Here is a 21,855-nt window from a genome sequence, read left to right on the forward strand (position 1 = left end):
AACTCAAAATGGAAAAATCTGAAACATACTGTAAATGTATTCAATTCCACTCAGACACTATAAATGATGATAACTTACATAATGAAAGAAAACTTGAAACTTGATTTGTCTGCTATGAGCCTGATCCCTGAATGGGAATATGAACTGTTTCTTTTCAATTCTGCTGTGCATGAAAGTGATTGTTACTTTATGCTGAAGACTATATATAAGTTGACTTATTTTACCTGCTGAGGATACAGCTTGTTTAAGTTGTTATTGTTACCTGCTGAAGATACAGCTTGCTTGTTTGAATAAGGAATGAAAGGACATTTATTCTACTACTGTGTTGTGGCCGTAGTGCATGGGCAATCCCACTCCCCCTGAACTTTACAGTACACTGTGCAATCATTTTATAACCTAACCTAATCTTTGCCCCCTATAATTTCCCCAGAGGTCTGTGTGCACTCATATATTAGCACTGGCTACACTGACTTCCCAGACAAGCTCAATTAAAGCTATGTCTCTGGGGCATCCTCCACATCAATTCTTCCAAACTCAGACAACTACCTCTCAACACTTCAGAGGCAACATGTGGCCAGTGATGCCCACTATATACATGAGAGAGATGTATTTCTTGTGTGTGGTCTTTCACCCTATATTTAAAAGATGATGATCATGATATTTTACCTCATTATATATATATATGTCAAGGACAACCAAATTAATAAGCAACTGTCTCCTTCAAAGAGATTAGTTTCTCTTTCAATATAACTGCTAACGTTTAAATGATCATTTAATGTTCACTCTTGATAGTTTATCTTCAGCTGAATCACTACTTAAGCATCCTGTTTCTTTGCCCCTTCTCCTCATAAGAATATATCAATATGTCACAACTGAAGTGTTCATTTAATTTATCTCTTGTAGAAGTTGGAAGCAGAATTCCATTCAAGGTCTAAACAGAGATTAAAGAGAACACAGCTCAAGAACACTAGAGTTTCTCAAAATGAAATACACATTGTCTATAGAAAAGCTGGAAAGGAAATATAGGGTCTCCAACTTGTCAGTGAAGGACTATCTGTCTTACTGCTAATGTTTCTTTAGTAGTAGATTCAGACATTATTTTATTTTATATACTAGTAAGTGTGGGAGCAGAGTAAAGATCTGAGATGTTGGGAGTTCAAAAGGAAACACACTGTAGACTCAGAGCACCCCACCGTAACAACAAAAATTGTGCAGCCATATATGTTGACAAAAACATGGTAATGTATTCTACATTATTTCTGCAGGTGGAGAAATAGATGAAACCACCCATGCTCCCTTCCATACCATTTTATAAGCCTCCTGTGACCATTGGTCATAAAATACTCAAGTGTGATGTGTTGGAAGAAGAATGTACCTGGTGTGACATTAGGAGGGTTATTTATTTATTATTCGAGTTGTGTTTTCCACGAAAATTTGATTTTTCGAGTCGATTTGTTTGGTCAAAACTTACATTTTTGGGATAAACTCCTGGAAATAGCTTCAATCTGAAAATACACCATCTAAAACCTGTCGAGGTCATGTAGGAGTCAATGGCATAGGTCCCTTGAACCATTTGAAGATGTTAACAGCCTGCTTGATGTTCAAGTTTTTTTCAGAGGGTTTTGCCCAAAAACTCAAATAATTTGAGCGATTTGAGTTTTTTCCCATAGAAAACGCAATTAATTCAAGTTTTTGAGTTTCACAACTCAAACTCGCAGAATTTAGTTTTTTCCATTCTGGTCTAAATAAGATACCAATCGAGTTGTGATTTCATTCGAGATATAAAACACTAACATTTGACCCTTGATAAATAAACCCTAGGTTTAGACACCGGGAAGTAAGTAGGAATAGAGCAATGGTTGTCGTACTTATCTGGGTCAAGCCCACCTTTGAGGCCAAACATTTAGCCAAAGAACTCCCATAGCTCATAACAAAGTTCTAAACATGTGAAAATTCTGCCATTTCTCCAATAATATAAGACATTAAATTAATGTTGACCCTAAATCTTGATCCGATTTATCTGGAAGATAGGCTTCAAAAAGTATCTAGGAAATCAAATTGAATGTGTCTCTGAGTTGTCTTCAGACTAGGCTCCACCAACCATGGCTCTGAGCCCCCATAGATTCTGAACATGCATGCCTGAAAAAAATTTCTTTTAACAGCAAGATAACTATTACCTTATACTTACTGTTCACCAAATGGAAGATAATTAAAACAGAATCTATGCTTACAAACTGGTTATATTTTCCTGTAAAGCTACTAATACATTGCCTGTGCCTTGCAACCTGATTTTACAAGACACCGCCAAAGGTCACAATCTGCTAACAGAACTCAAGCCTGCTGTCCCTGTTTAAGAGTGCGTTCCAGCCAACTGATCTCCTCTCTATCCAAGTAATTTATTATACTGCATATAATGTGGTTTTCGGTTTGTAAGCACCTGACTATTGGCTGATAGTTTGCTCAGTATGGCAATGAGACTGCAGCTGTAAAACAGGTGTGGGGAATGACATTGACCAAATATTCATGAATAAATGAAGGTCATGAAAATTACAAAGAGCTAAAAAAAATACATTTTAACGCAGACCCACAAATAATAAGGCTTTATAATCTTGATTTGGCAAGATAAAAAACATTGGGTCAGCTTTTCAGAGTTCTCCACATCAAATGCTAATCCTGTTGATAATTTTGCCGGATACAGCCATTAATACATTTATATTTAAGTTTTAAAAACAATAAAATATGGTTTTGTGATAAATAAGAAAGCAATTTTTAAGGCAAATATATTTAATTTCTGATTTTAGTAAATAAGTCCCAAAGAGTTAAAAATAGTTAGGCAAGTTCTCCTTTTTCATACACTTATGGAATAGTTTTATGAATTATCCAGACAGTCCGGTGCATAATCCATCCATTTTCCTGCAATCTCATTTGTATCTAATTGCTTCTTCATTGTTCATTTCTATTAATCCTGCCGCTCCTCATTAGGTTGGCAAGCTTCTCTTAGCAACCAGAAACAGACTGCTCTACTAAAGTCTTTCCCATGAACTGCTACACAGTATTTATAACTGTTTTAACAGAGAATATTTATAATTCTATGCTACACCGAAAGAGGAAAAAAACATTTTAAATATTAGTTGAATGAATAGGGCTTTTGCAGACCATACTTTTTGTCTATTGCTTAAATTAAGAAATATCTACAGTATTACAATATTATTTAGTAAGGTGATCAAATTACCCCTCCTAGATAAAAATCCTTGTATAATCAATTCCTCCGTATCTGTAATCCTCAGACGAGGGCTACAGTAGCTGGAGAAAGGAGGGGTTCCTCTATAGCTCAGCAACTCTCTGCTTAAACAAATGATTCCTGATTACAAGGAAAGTAGGTGGAGGAATTATGGGTAAAATAATATATATTATAATTAAAGTATATGGATTTCTTTTCATTAAAACTTTCTGGCCAGTGCCCACTCTAACATACCACTGATCTGGCTGACTTTGAGAAAGACCTGAGCCCCTTAAATTATGTCAGAAATGATATAACAGGAAAAAGTGTAAACAGTATAACATTGATGAAGGGGACAGGTTTGAGGGTGAAACTTCCAAATCTGCATGCTCTGAGCTGACCTGCACATCATTATTGAGCAACACTAATACAGCCTACACACTGTTGCACAACCAGACTGTTTACTGTACTACATATCTCACCAGACACAACACTTTATCAATGGCAAGGAACCCGAAATTTCATTGTAACCTCCATATTTTAGGCAACAGCAAAATGACTGACAGTAGCCAATACTCTCAATGGTGATTGAATGTTTAAGCCACCTATTTCAAAAAGACAGGGAAGTGCAGTGGGAAAGATCTATGGAGGATTCACATATTCTTCTATTTATCATCTATTGGAAGTTTGTACATAAATTTGATGTTTTTAACAGAACAAATGTGTAGTAATAAAAACAGCTATAGCCTTATTATCAAAAGGATAACAATATGTTTTTATTCAGGTTTTATTATTAATACCCCCTTTATTTCTCTTCCTATGGTTAGACAAAAGAAGCAGTTAGCCAGATGCTGCCAGCATTCTATGGTGCCTGTTGTTGCCTAATTAAAAACGAAAGAAAGGGAACCCAGCAATGAATTTCCTCTCACTGATTATTATAACCATAAAAAGGAGCAGAAATAAAAACACTAAAACAATTACTTTTAACAGTGGGGTGCGTATGGATTTAAATTCTGGAAAAAAAATAAGTCCTAAACAGAAAACTGTTCAGACAGGCAAAAGAAGAAATCATCAGAGCCAGAGAAAAAAGTGAATTGAAAATTACTGCAAATGCTGTGTTGTGCCGCTCAAGTGAAATGGCAGGCTTTTTAGCGCTGTAAGGTATTCGGTGGAAGATAAATGAATATTAAATATGGGTCGATATACCTTATCCCATATGTTTCTTCCAGATAATCTCTTCAGTGGGCAATTCCTGCTGCTGCAAAAATTAGATGTCTAGTAATTCTTTATTCTGTTTAGCAGACACAATATTTAGCCTTTTAAACAAGCTGACTATCGCTGTTAGCTACATAGCTACGAATTTTTTCATTCCTTTAAATCTCAAAGGTATCTGATATAGACCAAGCTGCATTGCAGCTGTCTTAAAGGGAAACCAAACCCTAAATATGTGATCTTCCACTTGCGCCTCTACAACTGTTGGTGAGCTACATTATGCATCATCCCCAAGACAGCTGTGATGCTTGGAGTTGCAGTTGTTACATTAATATGTCGATATAAACTGCTATCCACAGTTGAAAAAGGAAACAAAGTTATGATGGCCAAGTTATAGATGGCTAAGCAAGAACTGAGGATACCATGAACTGCCAACCTTCAAGCATCACTGAATAATCACAAGCACTTTGGATGTGTTTTCAAAAAGTTAATGGATGTCCAATATATACTCTTTGTATAAAATCCATCACCCAAGATGAACTGACCTTGTTTACACAGTAATCAAAGACATGGCATTGTATCAAAAACCCTACAGAAACCACATGTACTGCAATATGACTGTACAGAATTCTGTTCACTTGACTACTACTTAGGATACTAGTCACTAATAAGACTAGAATCACATTCCTGACTATATCATCTCAACAACATATATCTGTAGAAATGAGTGTCAGATTTAGGGGTCTATTGTTTCCAGGTAGACACCATATTCTCTTTTTGCATCATGGCAGAAAATAATGTGTCTGAGAAGTCTACAAAGTAATAATGTATGACAATATTTTCTGGAATGATGCAAAAAGGGAATATGGTCTCTACCTGGAAACTATAGACACCCACATATCCACATACATATGCTATGTACACTGTGATTTTTGTGTTTTTTCGTTCACGATCACTTTCCTGTAACTACCGTATATACTCGAGTTTAAGCCGAGTTTTTCAGCATCCAAAATGTGCTGAAAAACTCTACCTCTGCTTATACTCGAGTCAGTGGGCAGTAGCTGAGATTGCAGTCACTTTTAATCATTCCTATACCAACAGTTCGCTTGGGGAGAGACTGCAATATCACACAGCGCCCTCTGTTGGTTATATGAAAGAATAACAGTGCGCCCTCTGTTGGTTATATGAAAGAATAACAGTGACTGCAATATCACACAGCGCCATCTGTTGGTTATATGAAAGAATAACAGTGACTGCAATATCACACAGCGCCATCTGTTGGTTATATGAAGGATTAACAGTGATGGCAATATCACACAGCGCCGTCTGTTGGTTATATGAAGGATTAACAGTGATGGCAATATCACACAGCGCCCTCTGTTGGTTATATGAAAGATTAACAGTGATGGCACACAGTAATCCGGCAATTCTCTGTCACCATCAACTTTGCAAAGAAGTCCGGTTGATTGTTGGGGGGGTCGCTTTGGCGGAATGTGCGCTGCTGGAAGACAGGGAAGTAGTTGTGTCTAGGCTTATACTCGAGTCAATACGTTTTCCCAGTTTTCGTAGGTAAAATTAGGTACCTCGGCTTATACTCAGGTCGGCTTATTTACGAGTATATACGGTAACTAAATAAACAATGCAGCAACCCAAAATGTGGGCTGATCATTTAGTCAGTTTGGCAAATGACCAAATCACTCTGTTCATTCACCAGATTAGATTTAACTTTGTGTACAGTTAAGGACTGAGGCATTTTGGGCCCACAGATGAGCAGATTGCCAGTTAGTTTATTGTAAAATGTATACCTTTGTTTGTTCATAATTACAGTAACTTACATCAATGGACTGAGTTACTTAAACTCAATTAATCTTATTTTTTTCTGCAAACAAAGTCGACCTAACTCCCCTATTTATAAAATGAACTCAATTATCAAAAAAAAATTGTAAAAAAAATTGAAGTGACAAAATGTTGTATTGCACGATTGATGCTCCGAAAACTAAATTTTATTTTTTGCTGCGAAAACTTTTTGGATTATCAGATGAAAACCCCAATTTTTTCAGATTATCCAGCGCAGATCACAATGTCAAGAAACAACTTCAGGGACATCAGCCATTGACTTCTACATGACCTTGACAAGTTTAAGATGGCATATTTTTGGAGTTTTAGCAGAAATTCATGGAAAATTTTACTTTTCCTTCTAAAAACCTTAACCAGAAAAAAAATAGAGGTTTAATTAATGGGCGACTAAATGATCGCGGAACTATCAATTCCTCACTGTGTAGGTCAGACAGGTGTGATCACAGTCCTCTGATATATACATGTAGTGCTGCATTAAAAGGTGCTGGGTAGCTGAATACTGCAACATGCAACAATCAGTTTTTAACAGTTCTGCAACTTCTGTTTATCTTTATCTTTCTTCTGTTGTTAAGCTGAAATTAAAAAAAATATCTAGCTATTACCATTAACAATGGAGGTGACTGCGCTTCTTGAGGAATATATAGGCTCTCATCACAGGTGTAAAGATGTAAGGGGGTGGACCGTGATGTGAGTGGAAATGATTGAAAATGTTTGTATGGTAACTGGATGTATGAATGGAAATTTTGGAGTATGCTTAAAACTGTGAGTGAAAAAAGGTGATAAATGTGATTTGGTGAAACCACCACAAGGTGTCAGCAGAAATTGGTTAATTGTAGTATCCACCACCACCAATAGAGGAGCCAAAGAAACCAGAAGACGTAAGGTATAGAAGGGAGGAGTCACGCCCAGGGAGTGGTCTTTGTTTCCTGCAGGTGCAGTTAGGTAGGTCTCCTAAAGTACAGGCACTAGGTGCCTTAGCCAGAGAGGGCTAGAGTAGCATGGGTAGCTGGTACCCCAACAAGGAGATAGAGGCTTAATAGCTGTGGTTACAGACATGGAGCATTATGAGTGCAGAACAGTATGGACAACCCAGGCCAGAGGAGAAGAAATTCCTATGCAAGTCCTTGCAAGTCCAGTGGTTTTGTTTGGAATGTACGTCTTGTAACTGCAACCTGCATTGAGTGAAATTTGGACCCCCCCCCCGTGTAACCATAAGGAAAAGTGAATACTATAGGGCTGAACCAAATTAAAATGTTCTGTTCCAGTTCTGTGCATTGTGCCTTTAAGATTTGGACAGGGAACTTACAAAGATACAACCAATTGTCCATGGATTACTGACAGAAAGCCAAAGAGGCAGTGCTAGCTGCTAATACATGTGTTTATTTACACTACGTGTTTCGGGCTCAGGGCACTTGATAAAGGGCTCCGAGCCCAAAACATGTTTTGTAAATAAGCACATCTCATGTCTCTTTGGCGTTCTCTCAACTCTCTAGCTATGGAAAGTATTAAGTAAAATGAATGTCTGAGGTCTATTAAGCATAGCAACTATTTAAATGTTTGTTTCTAAACAGCATCACAGTAAATGCTATCTGTAGACTCATTGCTATGGGTTACTAAATCTGAAATACATTTTGCACCTGAAATGTCAATTTCAATGTTATTTCAATTTAAATTTTTACAATGTGCCACACGTGCATTTTTCACACTGTGTGTTGCTTTTGATCAGTGGGCACAGGCCTTTACACTGCTGGTATCTGCACTGTTTTAGATTGCAGAGACAAGTGCTTTCTCCACAAATACACAGCTAACTGCCTAAGTCAGCTCTGTATTGGTAAGTGGTGGGCGGGAGGAAACTAGGCATTCCTCCTTCTACCCCCTAACTTGCTTATCATTCATCCTCCATGAAGGTACAATATTACATTAATTGGCAACTCAACATGAACAGTACATTAACGCAAACTGATTATTTTGATTGAGTTGACTACTTCTTTCCTATCTCTACTGTATCTGTATATGAACCTGCTGTACATGGTGGAAGCCCCACAACACTGGTATTTATAGAAAAAAAATGATCAAAATATCCCAGGAAGACTATAAAGAAGAAACTTACAGAAAGCTGAAAATAGCATATCACCTTTATATAATCTATGAAAATGCAATTAAGAAAAAAGAATATTTATTTATTGAACCCTTGAAAGTTTCCATCAGAAAAAGAAAATAATGAACAAATGTAGGGGGAATAACAACGCACAGAGAAATGACTTTGATTAAGTAACAAGATTTCTGAAGGTGAAATTCGCCAAGCAGTATATATATTAAAACTTATAATAAAACCAGAGGCCTCCCAGTTGTCAACTAACTATAAAACCTGTTCTGCCACAAATTGTTTAATAGATTTTCAGGTCTGTATCTGGCAGACGAGTTCTAAGAAGTAACACAGAATACATAATATGTTCTTCATCGAAGAAAGTAAGCGTTGCTTCTTTATAGTTCTAAAATGTAACTTTGAAAGAAGTCTGTAGTGTAATTATATACCTGGAAGCCCTTGTAAAAAGAATATATATATATATATGTCATTATATCATGTCATTAGTAAGAGGGCAATTTATGTTTCAATACACTGTGCAATAACAGTTAGATATATTAGCATTTGCATCAAGGATGTCCACCTTGGAGTCTGCTAGCTTATGGAAAATTTTGAGGAGAGAAAAACAACTGAATATTTGCAGGGTGGGCACTAGCTGGAGACTTAAAATTTCTGCCCACACCATTATTGCTTTAAGACCACATTTATTTCACATCATGGCTGAGACTAATTCTGCAGAGTAGGTCATATCTTAAATGGTCATTAAGGGATGTCATCCCTCTAATTAAGCAACATTGTGTTTTCCTATTACTAAGAGTAAAGTTGTAGTGCAAAGGTCATTGTCCAACATTCTGAGTGTGTAGGTCACTGTGGACCTGGTCTTGGGACACAAGGTTGCATCTCAGATATGGGTCACAGAGTAAAGGGGATCTATCATAGCCCGCCTCTCTGCAAATTGTCATGATCGGCACCCTAAATCCAGAACTGGTGCTAGGCTCCCTGGTCTTGTCTCTTACTTCTGCCTTTAACAGCCACCTTTCATTTTGGGAGAAGCCCTCAGCTAATTGGATCCCGCCAGGTCTTAATAAGTGAGGAGCCAAGCAGAGGGTTCAGGACGAGGGGGCACGGTTGTTATCAAGGTTTTTTGGACGGAAGGCACAGTTCTAAGAATAGACAAAACTTAGTCAGGCAGGCCAGGGTCAGTGCGGGCAGAGTACTAGCAAGGTCAGACAGGCTGGGTCGGTGCAGGCAGAGTTCAAGCGAGGTCAGACAGGCAAAGGTCAATACCGGTAGAATAGTCAGGCAGGCAGGAATCAGGATTAACAGAGTTCAGAGTCATCAGACAGGCATGGGGTCAAAACCAGGAATCAAACACGATATAACACACCCAGGATACTAGCAAGTAGAACCTAACAACAGGCAATGAGTTTGAGTCAGAACCCCCTTTAAATATTTGAATTTCGCACCACTCTGCGTGATGACGTGATCGGCACGTAAACCCAGTGCGCGGCCGCGCGCGCCAATGAGGAGAGAGGACTAGGGCTGCGGGCATCTCTCGCGGGCGAGCGTCCCCGCTAGACCACCAGGGTTAGCCCTTACACAAATATATTTCAACCACACATATATATCTTTAATTCCCTATTATTAATATGTATTAATATACTGTATTTTTGGGCAGTATGAATCAATTCAACCACACTGCCCAACCACCTGAACATGTTTTCCAGCATGCCAGCGTGCTTTTTATAAGATCAACCTGTAACCCTATTGAACAGTTCTGTGCAGGCTGAAAACATTGCCCACAGTCTCCTTGCTTGTCATTGTCATGTGCATTGTGCATTGTCAGATGATGGAGTGGAAGAAGCTACAGTTTGTCCTCACTTCCATTGGGAAGATGACATTACAAAGAAGAATTAAACCCATAGATTAAGAATCTATACATGCACTGCCCATATCTGCTCTCTCCAACTGCACCGAGGAGACCCAACAGAACTAGTAGTGAAAATACAAAGATGCCTCCATGTCTGGCTGTTTGGTATTTAGATGGTGATTGCCCATCATAAGAAATCTCAATTGTAGCAAGAAACATATAGGTTTCCAAAGTGCTCCTGTTTGGCAATCAGTACCAGGGTTTCCGGGGAAAAAAAAATTCAAGCAGCACATGATGGCCTCCAACCCCGCTATGAAACTCTGTGTTTCAGTAAAGTTACAGGGGAACAGAGTTGTTCTGGGAGTCTCCATAGTGTGCATGTAGCAAGGTATTATTTAAAGCATCCTGCCACAGACTTGTTCAGGTCAGATTCTGACCTTATAGATTATTGGAACCCATACTTTAATCATAGGGTCCCTGCATGGAGGAGGTGGACCGTGCAGGGACCCTATGATTAAAGTATGGGTTCCAATAATCTATAAGGTCAGAATCTGACCTGAACAAGTCTGTGGCAGGATGCTTTAAATAAGACCTTGCTACTCTAATGAAATTAGTAAAAAAAAAAAAAAACCTTACACAATGAATTCATTGGTATTTTAGAATACCTAAAGCTCCATATGTATATCAGATGAAAGAATAAAGTGAAAAAGAACAATACAATGAACAATAAACAGGCAAGAGGATAGGTTTCTAAGAAAAGAAAAGGGACATACTTTAGCTAGCAGGGGGTGCTACAGGTACGATTTACTGGGCCTCCACTTACCACATGTTCCCAGTGCATTAACTAGGAATATATAGTATATAGTCATCTAGCCTATAGCAATATAATCCCATTTCTCACAGTTGATTTCAATAAGTAGCTAAAAAAGCCAATGCCTGTTTTACATAAGGAAAATCAAATTAAAATATTTTCCAATGAGTAATATTTTCTGGTTAGTTTGCAAACATGTATATGTTTCATATGCACTATATGAATTAAAATGAGTGTTACTATATCTTTTTTTACACTTAAAAAACATTTTACATTCCATTCTGTAGGTAGAATACCCAGGGCACATTAAATTTGTTAGCTTCATGTTGATCATAGTTGCCTTCCTTTTTGTCCATTCTTAGATCACAGAACAAAAATATAGCTGCAGAGAATATTATTAAAGAGTGTGCTATTCAATATCAGTAATGAGTGAGAGGAGAGAACATTAGCTGTGTTCTATTGTCTCCTCAACAAGATGGAATGTTCTCCAGCCTCTATAAAGTTGCAGGAATGTCCCTGCTGCCTGCCTTAGTAGTTGAACTGATGAGGACATTTTTCTAAAATTCAGCTTTTATCCGGCAGTCACAATGTTCTTTTAAAGGCCTGTGTCATTTTGCCACTGTTGCTGATCAAATCTCCTAATGAAAGATGTTCTAAACATGCGTCCCGAAAAAAACGGCTATACTTTATTTCTGCCAGAGACAGACTGCTGGAGTGTGAAAGAAACTCATTAAAAATCTCTTACTGCGATCCCACAATGCAAAAAAATAAAAATAAAAATAACATAATGAAGTATTCGGTAAGCCTACAGTCACTTTCATGTATGACAACAATTAATCTTGACAATAAATCACTGGAGAGTATTAATCCCAGTCATGCTAAAATATTCAGTAAGGTTAAAAAAATATGTATCATCCTATTAGCAGAAAACCAAAAATAGGACAGAGCAGCTGCTGTTTCTTATAAATGAAAGAGCCTTTTCCAGCTCCTTCAGATTCATTCTAAATCATGTTAAAAATGTTCTCTGAATTTTCCATGACGTTTAGAAAATAATCACCTAATTTTATGTCATTTTGCCCATTATAGTCCTAGTGAAAAAGTAATAGTTACATACGGAATTGTCAGTTTACTAAAATATGAAAGGACAAAAATTGACTCTCAAGGTTATTCATGGATTTTCTAAACAGGGTTATGACGCAAATATCTGTAATAATGAAGAGACACATAAGATCTGTTGAAATGAAGAGGTAATTTTGAGACAAATAATGTCTAATAATTTGCGTTTCCAGAATTATCTCACAAGCGGTGAGGGTCTTATTTTGCTATCTTTTCATTCCTAGGCCATTACGGATAAATTGGGCAAACTCAGATCTACTTAATTGGCAAGGCCACTAAACATAATTCTTTCCAATTATGCTTCCTAAGTGGTGACCAAATGGGTCACATGCAGAACCTTTTCCCACATACATCCACAGGCCACTGCCACCAATATATGAATGGACTCTGATCATATAGTTAGCCATCATCTTTCCATTTATGGACATCTAAAGGACCTATAAAAAAAACATCTATAACAAATGGAAATCCAAGAAGATAAATGAATCCAACAATAATTTTAAAAAAACAGGGGTCTTCAAAATAAACTACTAAAAACAGGAATAATCCCAATGTATGGTAATGGTTGTCAGAACAAAGGGAATATGTTGTGACCAAAATCTGCTGTTTAGTCCAATACAGTTTATAATCTGTCTGAGAACTATACAAATACTTAGGGGCAAATTTACTTACCTCCGAAATTGTGCCATCGACGGGTTCGCTGACCTCGCAACAATTCGCGTAGATTTGCCAGGACAATGCTAATTCACAAAAATCTGAAGTTGCGTCCAGGGTTCCAAACGTTTGCGAATTTGCGCTAGCGATAATATGATAAGAAGTTCGAAGCTACGCTAGCGATGCCTAATTAGCATACGGCGTGAAGTTAAAGTACAATGGACGTATATGTTGCAGTAACTACATTACACTACACAAGGCCAGGGAACCTTAAAAAATAAAATAAAGATATTATATTGCCCTACACATGTGCCCACTGTATAGTTTAGGTGCCTTATGTTAAGTAACATAGGAGGGAAGGAGGGAACCCCAAAAAAATTTACGATCTTTTTCAGCCTATCACCTTGGTAAAAAGTAAAAGACGCCAGCGTTTTTTTGGACTTAGAAAAATGTTCAACTTTTTTTTGTGTAGTTACGTCCATTTGCCACAGCGAAAATTCACCTGGCATTAGAGTGCGAAGTAGCGCTAGAGTCTATCTCCTTCACTAGCGAATTTATGCCCGTAAGTAAATCAGCGAAGTCCGGAAATTACATCACGCTGGCGAATTTTCGCCAGCGCTATTCACTTCACCCTTTCGTAAATATGCCCCATAGGGGTTTAGGAGCTACTAGACATGAGGCTGTTTCACTTTAACTTGCAGTTAGAAATAAAACAGAAAAATATATTTCTGTTTAAGGAATTGATGTGCCCTTAACTTTTATATTGCTCCTATTTTAAGAGCAATATAATTGCAAACATTCTACTGCACTGATTTAGTATATGTTAGTTTTGCCCACTGCACAATGGGTTAATGCATGTTCTTAATTGTTTTTAATGACTGCTGTAAATCCATCCTAAATATCTGATGGTCTGTCTACAAAAAAAGAATCACTAACGTGGCAGAAATCCAGACTCTCTTTTCTGGATGGTTCCCAAGTCCGTAGGAGCCTAACATCAAACCTAAGTGGAGCATATTACATTTGTTGAAGGATTCCCAGGGACTCTAGACCTATGACAGATGGAGAGGATGATTTCTACCGTGCAGTGACTGCTTTCATATAGGCTTTTAGGTATAACATTATAAGTATATTATTTGTATAAGTAATATGACGTCTAAAATGACTACAGATCGACAGGCAAGCAGACACAAGTGTTTGCCTAGGAGTCCATTTCATTTTTATGGAATGATCTTTTACTGTAAATCTTTCTCGGATGTAACAAGGAAATTCAGCCTTCAATCTGAGGCCAGTACTGGCAGCTTTCTTCTTCAAGCAGTTCAATAACGCATAACGCATGTTTTAACAGATAAAGTTACAGTATATGACACACCTGAAAATAGACAGAGGATCATTGATGTTGAAAGGGCTCTTTTGTGACTCATTCTAGCTCAGATTTTGGTAATAAAGCATTACTGCATTGCTGGTTTTGACTCAAGGAAACAAGTTGAGGATACCAAAATAAAAGTTTTTGTCTGCATGCATTGAAAGTGTCAAATTTTTAATTACAATAAAAAAAGAGCAAATTGCTTTTTCCACAGCACAGTTTTTATATTAACAGTTGTGTGCCACACTTTCAGTTTCATAAAAAACATGTTTTAAATAAAGGGGGGATATTAATTCATCTATTAGGATGGTTTGTGCCATTGAGATATTCAGGTATGAGGCCTTGTCGTACAGGCTTTCTACTATTATCAGCGCAGAATATTACCCTTGCAAGGTGCATACGTCAACCCTATTAACCTGTATGGCTAGTGTAATCAGTGGCATAACTAGGGCACCAGAGGCCCTGGTGCAAAAAATGAACCGGTCACACCAGAAGATGTGCAGTACACCCATTCTTACTTGCAGGCCTCCTTGCAGTGTGCATGGTGACTCGCGCAGGTCCTACTAGGTGTGGGGCTGGCCCAGGTACAGTCGCACCCGATGTTCCCCGGTAGTGATGCCACTGACTACACTTATCGGCTTTCTGGTCTAAGTTCTCAGGTGCATAGATCGACACTCAAACTCCAGAGTCTGTCCTGTGTCATAGCTGCATCAATGTCATCATGTCTTGCATAGCTCCACAGCATCTCAACATAGTCATCCAAACCAAACAGACTGCTCCAAACTCACCCTCCCATAGGCTGTTGCAATCCCTCCTTGTTAGGTGCTCAGTCCACAGCATCCCCACCGCTTAGTGTCAGTTCAAGGCTAAAGGAATGGACGGCACTTCGTTCAAGGAGGTAGCAAGTTTATTGCTCCTAAGATCCTTGTAGGAGCCTGCAATAAACTTGCTACCTCCTTGAACGCAGTGCCGTCAATTCCTGTGCTGCCTTCCCTGACTTTGACCTCTTTGATGTCAAAACCTCTCTTTCGGCCCTCTGGCTACTCTCCACTGTTGTTCTTCCTGTCTCCAACTCTAGCCCCCTGCTAGTGTGAGATGATAGTGGGCCTTCACCCCAACTAAACATGTTCATGTTTCTCATCCTGAACACTGGATTTGTTTAATACTAATCAATAGCTTATACACCATTATGTACTTACAAATACAGGTAAGTACTTTGTATTGTGCCCACTCCATTTTTTTTTGTATTTCAGTTAATAGTTTTTAAATTACAAAATGTGCATAAAATGTAAGGGAGTCATGTGCATGCTCCTGTTAAAAAGGTGTAATGAAGCTGCAATACAAAAACCCTAACATATTATGGTAAATAAGGCAAATTGATAAAAGCAGACTTTGTATACCCGAACAAAGTTAATAAATTCCTACATCAGAACAGTTTTGCATTTGCAACAGCTGCAAGGCTTTCTTACCTTAACCTCAGAACAAGGTTAACAGCAGATGACAGTCCGCTTTCTACATGGCTTTCATTATATTGTGCCTAAAAGGAAACAAAAAATTGTCATGAAGTAGAGGTATAATTCTCTTCTGTAGTTGTGTCATACACCAGTAAAGGTTTTTACAAGTAATACTGTATATGTTTTAGCTAATAATCATCCAGCCTTGGATGGTCTCTAGTATGGTTGGGTTGCAGTTAAAATTTTAGTCCGATTAGATTGTAATCTATATTGAGCAAAATACATTTTATCTCCTGTATCGGTCAATATTTGTATGTTATCTAAAAAATCACTGTGATGTGGGATATGTTAATGCTATATAAATACATACAGTATTAATAATCCGAGCAAGTAAATTGCAGCTCATGCCTGCAGTAGACTTCTGAAAATGCTCTGCAAGATCATGGCAGCCTGTAGAAGAATTCTAGCAAACAAGCAATATGAATCACTCTGTTTATGGCTCAGAGGAGCAACTATCATTTGTGTTATAAGCAGTATATTTCCAATTTACTGTAATGGGAATCAATTCATGGTCCGCATTGGCAATGCGAGAAAAATACAGCAATGAAGTGTAATGTTCACCATTGCTCTAAGGGTGATGTACATTTTACAATGCAACTGGCAACTACTGTTAAACTACAGCCCCCACTATCTCCATCTATCCTTCAATTGTCAATAGATAGATGTAGTTAAATGAAAGCTAAGGCTTTAGGTTGGACACTGCAAATATAAATATGTGGGAAGCCAATGAAGATCCTTTATTTTCCATTCTCATGAAAATGAAGCACTGTGAAGCCCATGAAAGACTGTGGCTTGTGTTCCTGTGTACATAGCTTAAGTAAGCATACCGGAACATTTCATTGCTGTAATAAGCTACATTTACAAAGCTAAACAGATAAATTAAAGTTCAATTTAATATCAGACAATGCACCCTATTGAATTGAACAACATGTCACAAAAAACATGATTTACTAGAGCGTCCTTAATGGGACAAAGTGAGCCAAATCTCTAGATGAAGCTAGCTCCATCTGTTGATACAAAGAATATGTCAAGGATTAGGTAGAGGGCACTGTGGAGGTAGAGGAGGAAGGTGAGTTCTTTAGGCAGGGACTGGCTGTGCCCACTGAATAAGTAAAGGGAAATGCAGGAACAGGGGGCAGAGGGGCGACAAATCAGACTGGAATGGGTCAGTTCAGGAGCAGACTGGGTAGGAGCTGGACAGAGCAGGTGTAGAACAGTAACAGACTGGAGGAGACAGGACGGTGCGGGCGCAGATCAGGACAGGATGGAGCTGAATCAGATTAAACTGGGGATAGGGTAACAGAAGGACTGGAGCAGAAGGACTGGAAAGCAGGAGAGGACGGGATAGCAGGAGAAGGGACTGGAGTAGAAACAGGAGAAAAAGGCAGGGCATTATACAGAGCGAGACTAGGGAAGATATAAGACAGGGTTCAAGGCAGAACAGGACAGGAAAAGGAGCAGGTAAGGTCAGGTCAAGGTAAGGTTAAGGCAAGGAAAATAAGGAAGGGTAAAAAGCAAGGCAAGGGCAAGGTACAAGGCTGGGTACAAGAAAAGCAACAAGGATACAAAGCAGATACAGGGGAAAATTCTAAACCAGAAAACCAGAGCTAGGGGCAAGCCAATGTGCTCTGGAAGGCAATGTAGAAGCAAGGGAAAAGTGCTAGAGCTAGAAACACTGGGCACTGCTACAGTACTAGGAAAGCCAATGCTCAGGCAAGGAGTGTGAGGAGGGTTGGTCTTAAATAGGGCAGAGTCAGCCCTGATTGACTGACTGCAAACCAATCAGGCTGCTGCTGGGCTGGGGCTGCAAAGGCCAGGCCAGGGCGGGCTGCTCACCTGGCCCAGTGGTTAAGGCATAGAGCCAGAAACCAAAAGGTCCCTCGCTCGAATTCCAGCAGAGCCTGACAGAATATTGCACTGGCATCCATGAAAACAATCTGATGTTTAGATACTAGAATGTCAGCTTTTGAGCCTAGCAAAAGAGTCAGTTTTAGTAAAGGTGTATCATCTACTAATATGGGGGCAAACAGGAACAGTTTTATGCCAGGTTCAGATTCTCTTTAGTATGAATTAGGCAACATAAGGTAGACCAAGGGTTGAACAGCAACATTTACAAAACCTTCAAAACGAGAATACCCAACCTACGTCTCTTTCATGGGACTATTCAACCCAAGCAGCTCTCAGACATCCAGCTACTGTATATAGGGATTCAACAAACAAATAGATAAGTGAAAAGATCTTATTTCTTACCTGAGTGTCCTGTACAGATAAGTTTTGTATTCGTGCTTGCATATTGCTATCTGTGGTAATCTGAGGAGAGAAGGCAGGCTGTTTTAACAACCGCATCATAAATCTCTCATTGTCTATTATGATGTTTGACAGGAACCACAAATCTCCAGTTTTTTTGCATGCACTTGCAATCTACGCATCTGACTTTCTGCATATTTTTAATACCATCAATATTGCATGTGACATATCTAGGGCTGTGCCTCAGCTTTTGTAACTGAATCCTAATAATAATAATCTGCATTTGCATTTCCACTACATCTCCTGCTCTGAAGGCACAACACGTAGCCTTGCAATTCCCCATAATCAATGCACTCTGTCCTGTGGCTTAGGTTAAAACCAAGTTACTCGGTATAATAACATTTTAACAAAGATATACGAAGGGAAGACAAAATAACAAAAACACCAGGCAATATGTGAATATTTATTAACTAATAAACAGTGGGACTGCCCTTTGCTATGAGCTGAGCTTCAATCAGCCTTAGAATACTTAGAGGAGTTTTGAACTGTCTCTTAAAAGCATACTGAAGCGTGTTTTTTTTTTCAAGTCTGATGATTTATTAAAAGACAAAGATACACATCAAGTTCTAATACTTTTCCTAAAGTTAAGCTTAGATCTATTGATTAGGGAGGCCATAGAGAATGTTTGACTGTTAGAGTTATTTCAAACATCTTCCAAGTATACTCCAGTATTTTTCTTATTATTATTGTAATCAATGTAATATTTATCTATTAGCTATAGGTTCTTCTTGTACTTCTCTTTATAAAAAAAATTGAGAATGTCACCTCTTCAGTCTCTAATAAATATAGCTGCCCGGCTCAAACACCTTAGCATCCACTCTACCATAACACTTCTGCCTCTATCTTTCAAGATAAAATTCAAACTACTGACCCTGACAATAAGTCACTTTACAATTCTGCTCAACCCTACATCTCTGAACTTATCTTCTCTGCTACTCACTAAAGCACTTGTTACAGTTCTCTACTGACCTACTCCTCAACTATTTACTCATTACCTCTTCATAAAAATGAATTCAACACTTTTCTAGGACTGCATTGCTCCTCTGAAATTCTCCCACGTCTCTGCCTTTATCTATTAAAACACATATTTAGAAAATCTTACCCTCATTTATCCAAGCATTCCTTCAGTATACACTATATCAGGGATCAGGAACCTTGGCTCTCCAGCTGTTAAGGAACTACAAGTCCCACAATGCATTTGCCTTTAGACTCCTTCAAAAGGCTCCATTATTGCATTGTGGGACTTGTAGTTCCTTAACAGCTGGAGAGCCAAGGTTCCTGATCCCTGCACTATATGCTACTACCCCCTGCTACATGCAATGCTCAATGCAACATCTCTCACTTTGCTGACTCCTGATCTTGACCATCCCACATGTTGTTTCTGATACTCCTTTTCCTTTTACACTGTAAGTTCTATTCAGCATGGCCCTCTTTAGCTCTTGTATCAGTTATCAGATGCATTTTTGTATATAACCAACATGTTCAATGTTTACACCCTTATATTGTGCAGCACTGCAGAACATGGAGCATTATATACAGGGATATAGGTATCTGTTATCTGGAAATCTGTTATCCAGAAAGTCCCAAATTATGGAAAGGCCATCTCCCATGGACTCAATTTTAATAAAATAATTTATATTTTTAATATAATATAGCAGATCTGCTCCAACCAGCGCTGCCTTTCCGCCGCATGTGTTCCTTCTGGTGTTTAAAGATGACGTCGGATGCTTGTTTGTCTCTCCGCCTGACGCGTTTCGTCAGTTATCCGACTTCTTCAGAGGCTTAGAAAATTAATGCTCGTTTAATGTTTCACAATTGTGAGTGTAATTTTAAAATATATATTTCTTATTAAAAGGATTTTATGCTATGTATTGCTCCCGTTTTAAGTAACGTGAGAGCGGAAATGCCGGTTAGGATTAAAGACACCCGTGAAAGGCTTACATTTAAACTAAACCTCTGTAAGTATTTTTAAACTACACGAGGTGACCGTGCTGCAACATTTTAAGTGTGACACCAAAGTGTGGAATGCAAGACAACCCTGTGGTGATTGGAGATTTTGGAAAGTGGGCTAACTAAACCAAAAAGAGTGTGAATATACTACACTATATTTTTTCTTTTTTCATACTGCTTGTTTCCCTAATCTGTGATAGCGCTGACTCTCTATAAACCAAACAAAACTTTGTATTATACTCGAAGGAGAACGAGTCCATTGGGAGCCGGCAACGAAAGGGAAACTTCAGGACTTCCTGGGAATACTTACTGAATTTCTAGGTTTTAGATTGTGTATTTTCAGATTCAAGCTGTTTCCAAGTTGGGGTATAATAAATCTCAAAAAAATCAAGGTATATTTTTTACCTCAAAAAAATTATGTTGGTTGGGAAGCTACCTATCATAATTTATGCTAATGGTAATGACACCTTCCATAGCATAAAACCCCATACATAAAATTAGTTTTTGAATGTGCAAAATTAGATAATTGGCCGCAGTTGCTATACTTTGTCAGGTGTTTGTGCAATACAAAGCTTAAAGGGGACATGTTGCTGGACTACAATTTTTAGCATTCTTATGGGAGAGCTAAGAGGGTCAAATGTATGTCCCTTTAAATGTAAGCACTACTTATGGTTAGTGCTCAGTTATGGCCTGAGTCATTGCTGTGCTTTGATAACAATACCTCCTGCCTGTCAAAGCTAAGTATTATCTATGTTACAAGCTAAAGCTCTTTTTTGACCCTCTAGATAACAGAGAGTTAGGAATCCTATGTTGCCATTGTCTTAGCTATAGCAATATCAGTATCCATGATATAAAGTGTAGCATATAGTGTAGCATATATCGGGTCATCCATCTTGAAATCCATTCAATCACAGACAATGGATCGTGCAGTTCTACCTTAGACTCCAACAGTGACCTGTAGTGTGTGTATGTGTTAAATGTATTGATGTTCTGGCTGTATTTACTAGCCTGCAATAGTTATTGTTAATGGGTATCACGATTGGTATCCCAAAACCCAGAAAAATCCCCAAGGTCACGGTCACGGGGCCAGGCAGGTTATCACAGTGGGATTTTGATGGTAACAGCTGTATATCATTTTTTGACATTTTCATACTTATTTCAGATCTAACAATGGAATGAATGTACAGTAGCTGGCCTGATAGAGGTCAGTTTGAAGAATTTCAAAGACCGCACAGCCAATTACACTTCCAACTCGTTTTCCCCTTCTCCTCTGATCTTTCGACATCTGACGGTGTTTCAGAGGGTTTGATAAAAATAGATATACCCTTTTTATTAACACAAATCTGAATAACATTATGGGCCAGGAAGATCAGAAATTAAAATGACCTACATATGTTTTAACATAATACCTTCTTGGCCATTTCTAGAAAGTAGAAACATACAGTTCGGTTTGTTAGAGGGTTTTGGGCGCAGGTCAAGAATATAAGGCTCCACTGAAACTCCAGATGGGGCTTTGGTGGAAAAAATAGAATATAGTTGAACACAGCAGAGCTCATAGAAATAAAAAGATTGTCTCCTTGCAGACAACATATTTACAGGATATAAATACAAATGTCACATCATTATGCTGTGTAATTATTTTAGATAAATTTTTGTTGGTATTTCTCTTAGAGATGACCCCCTTGTGTCCCACCATTACAAGTTAAAGTACAGCTCCACTTTTATAGCTGAAGGCTATAAGGCAGTGGCTCCCAAATCCAAAACAAAGGCATCAGATCAGTGGAAAGAGTCAAGATGAGATTTGCACCTGAATATTTATTTACATTCCTGGATATGCATGGAGCTTTATGAGAGTACATTTGTTATTATCTGTAACCTTATGGTCTATGTTGGTC

At 38.3% G+C, this 21,855-nt stretch overlaps 1 protein-coding gene across 2 annotated transcripts in view; it reads right to left on the reverse strand.

Moving 5' to 3' along the window:
• stk39.L (serine/threonine kinase 39 L homeolog) overlaps positions 1-21,855 on the reverse strand; it is a 152,267-nt gene that overhangs the window by 64,950 nt on the left and 65,462 nt on the right. For both annotated transcript variants that reach the window (XM_041576690.1, XM_041576691.1), the window contains 2 exons: positions 17,954-18,013; positions 15,659-15,726 (listed from right to left, as the gene is read on the reverse strand). In XM_041576690.1, the coding sequence (XP_041432624.1) occupies positions 15,659-15,726; positions 17,954-18,013 (128 nt within the window). The remainder of the gene's footprint in view (positions 1-15,658; positions 15,727-17,953; positions 18,014-21,855) is intronic.

Source organism: Xenopus laevis, chromosome 9_10L (genome assembly GCF_017654675.1).
Source record: "Xenopus laevis strain J_2021 chromosome 9_10L, Xenopus_laevis_v10.1, whole genome shotgun sequence".
Classification (NCBI taxonomy): domain Eukaryota; kingdom Metazoa; phylum Chordata; class Amphibia; order Anura; family Pipidae; genus Xenopus; species Xenopus laevis.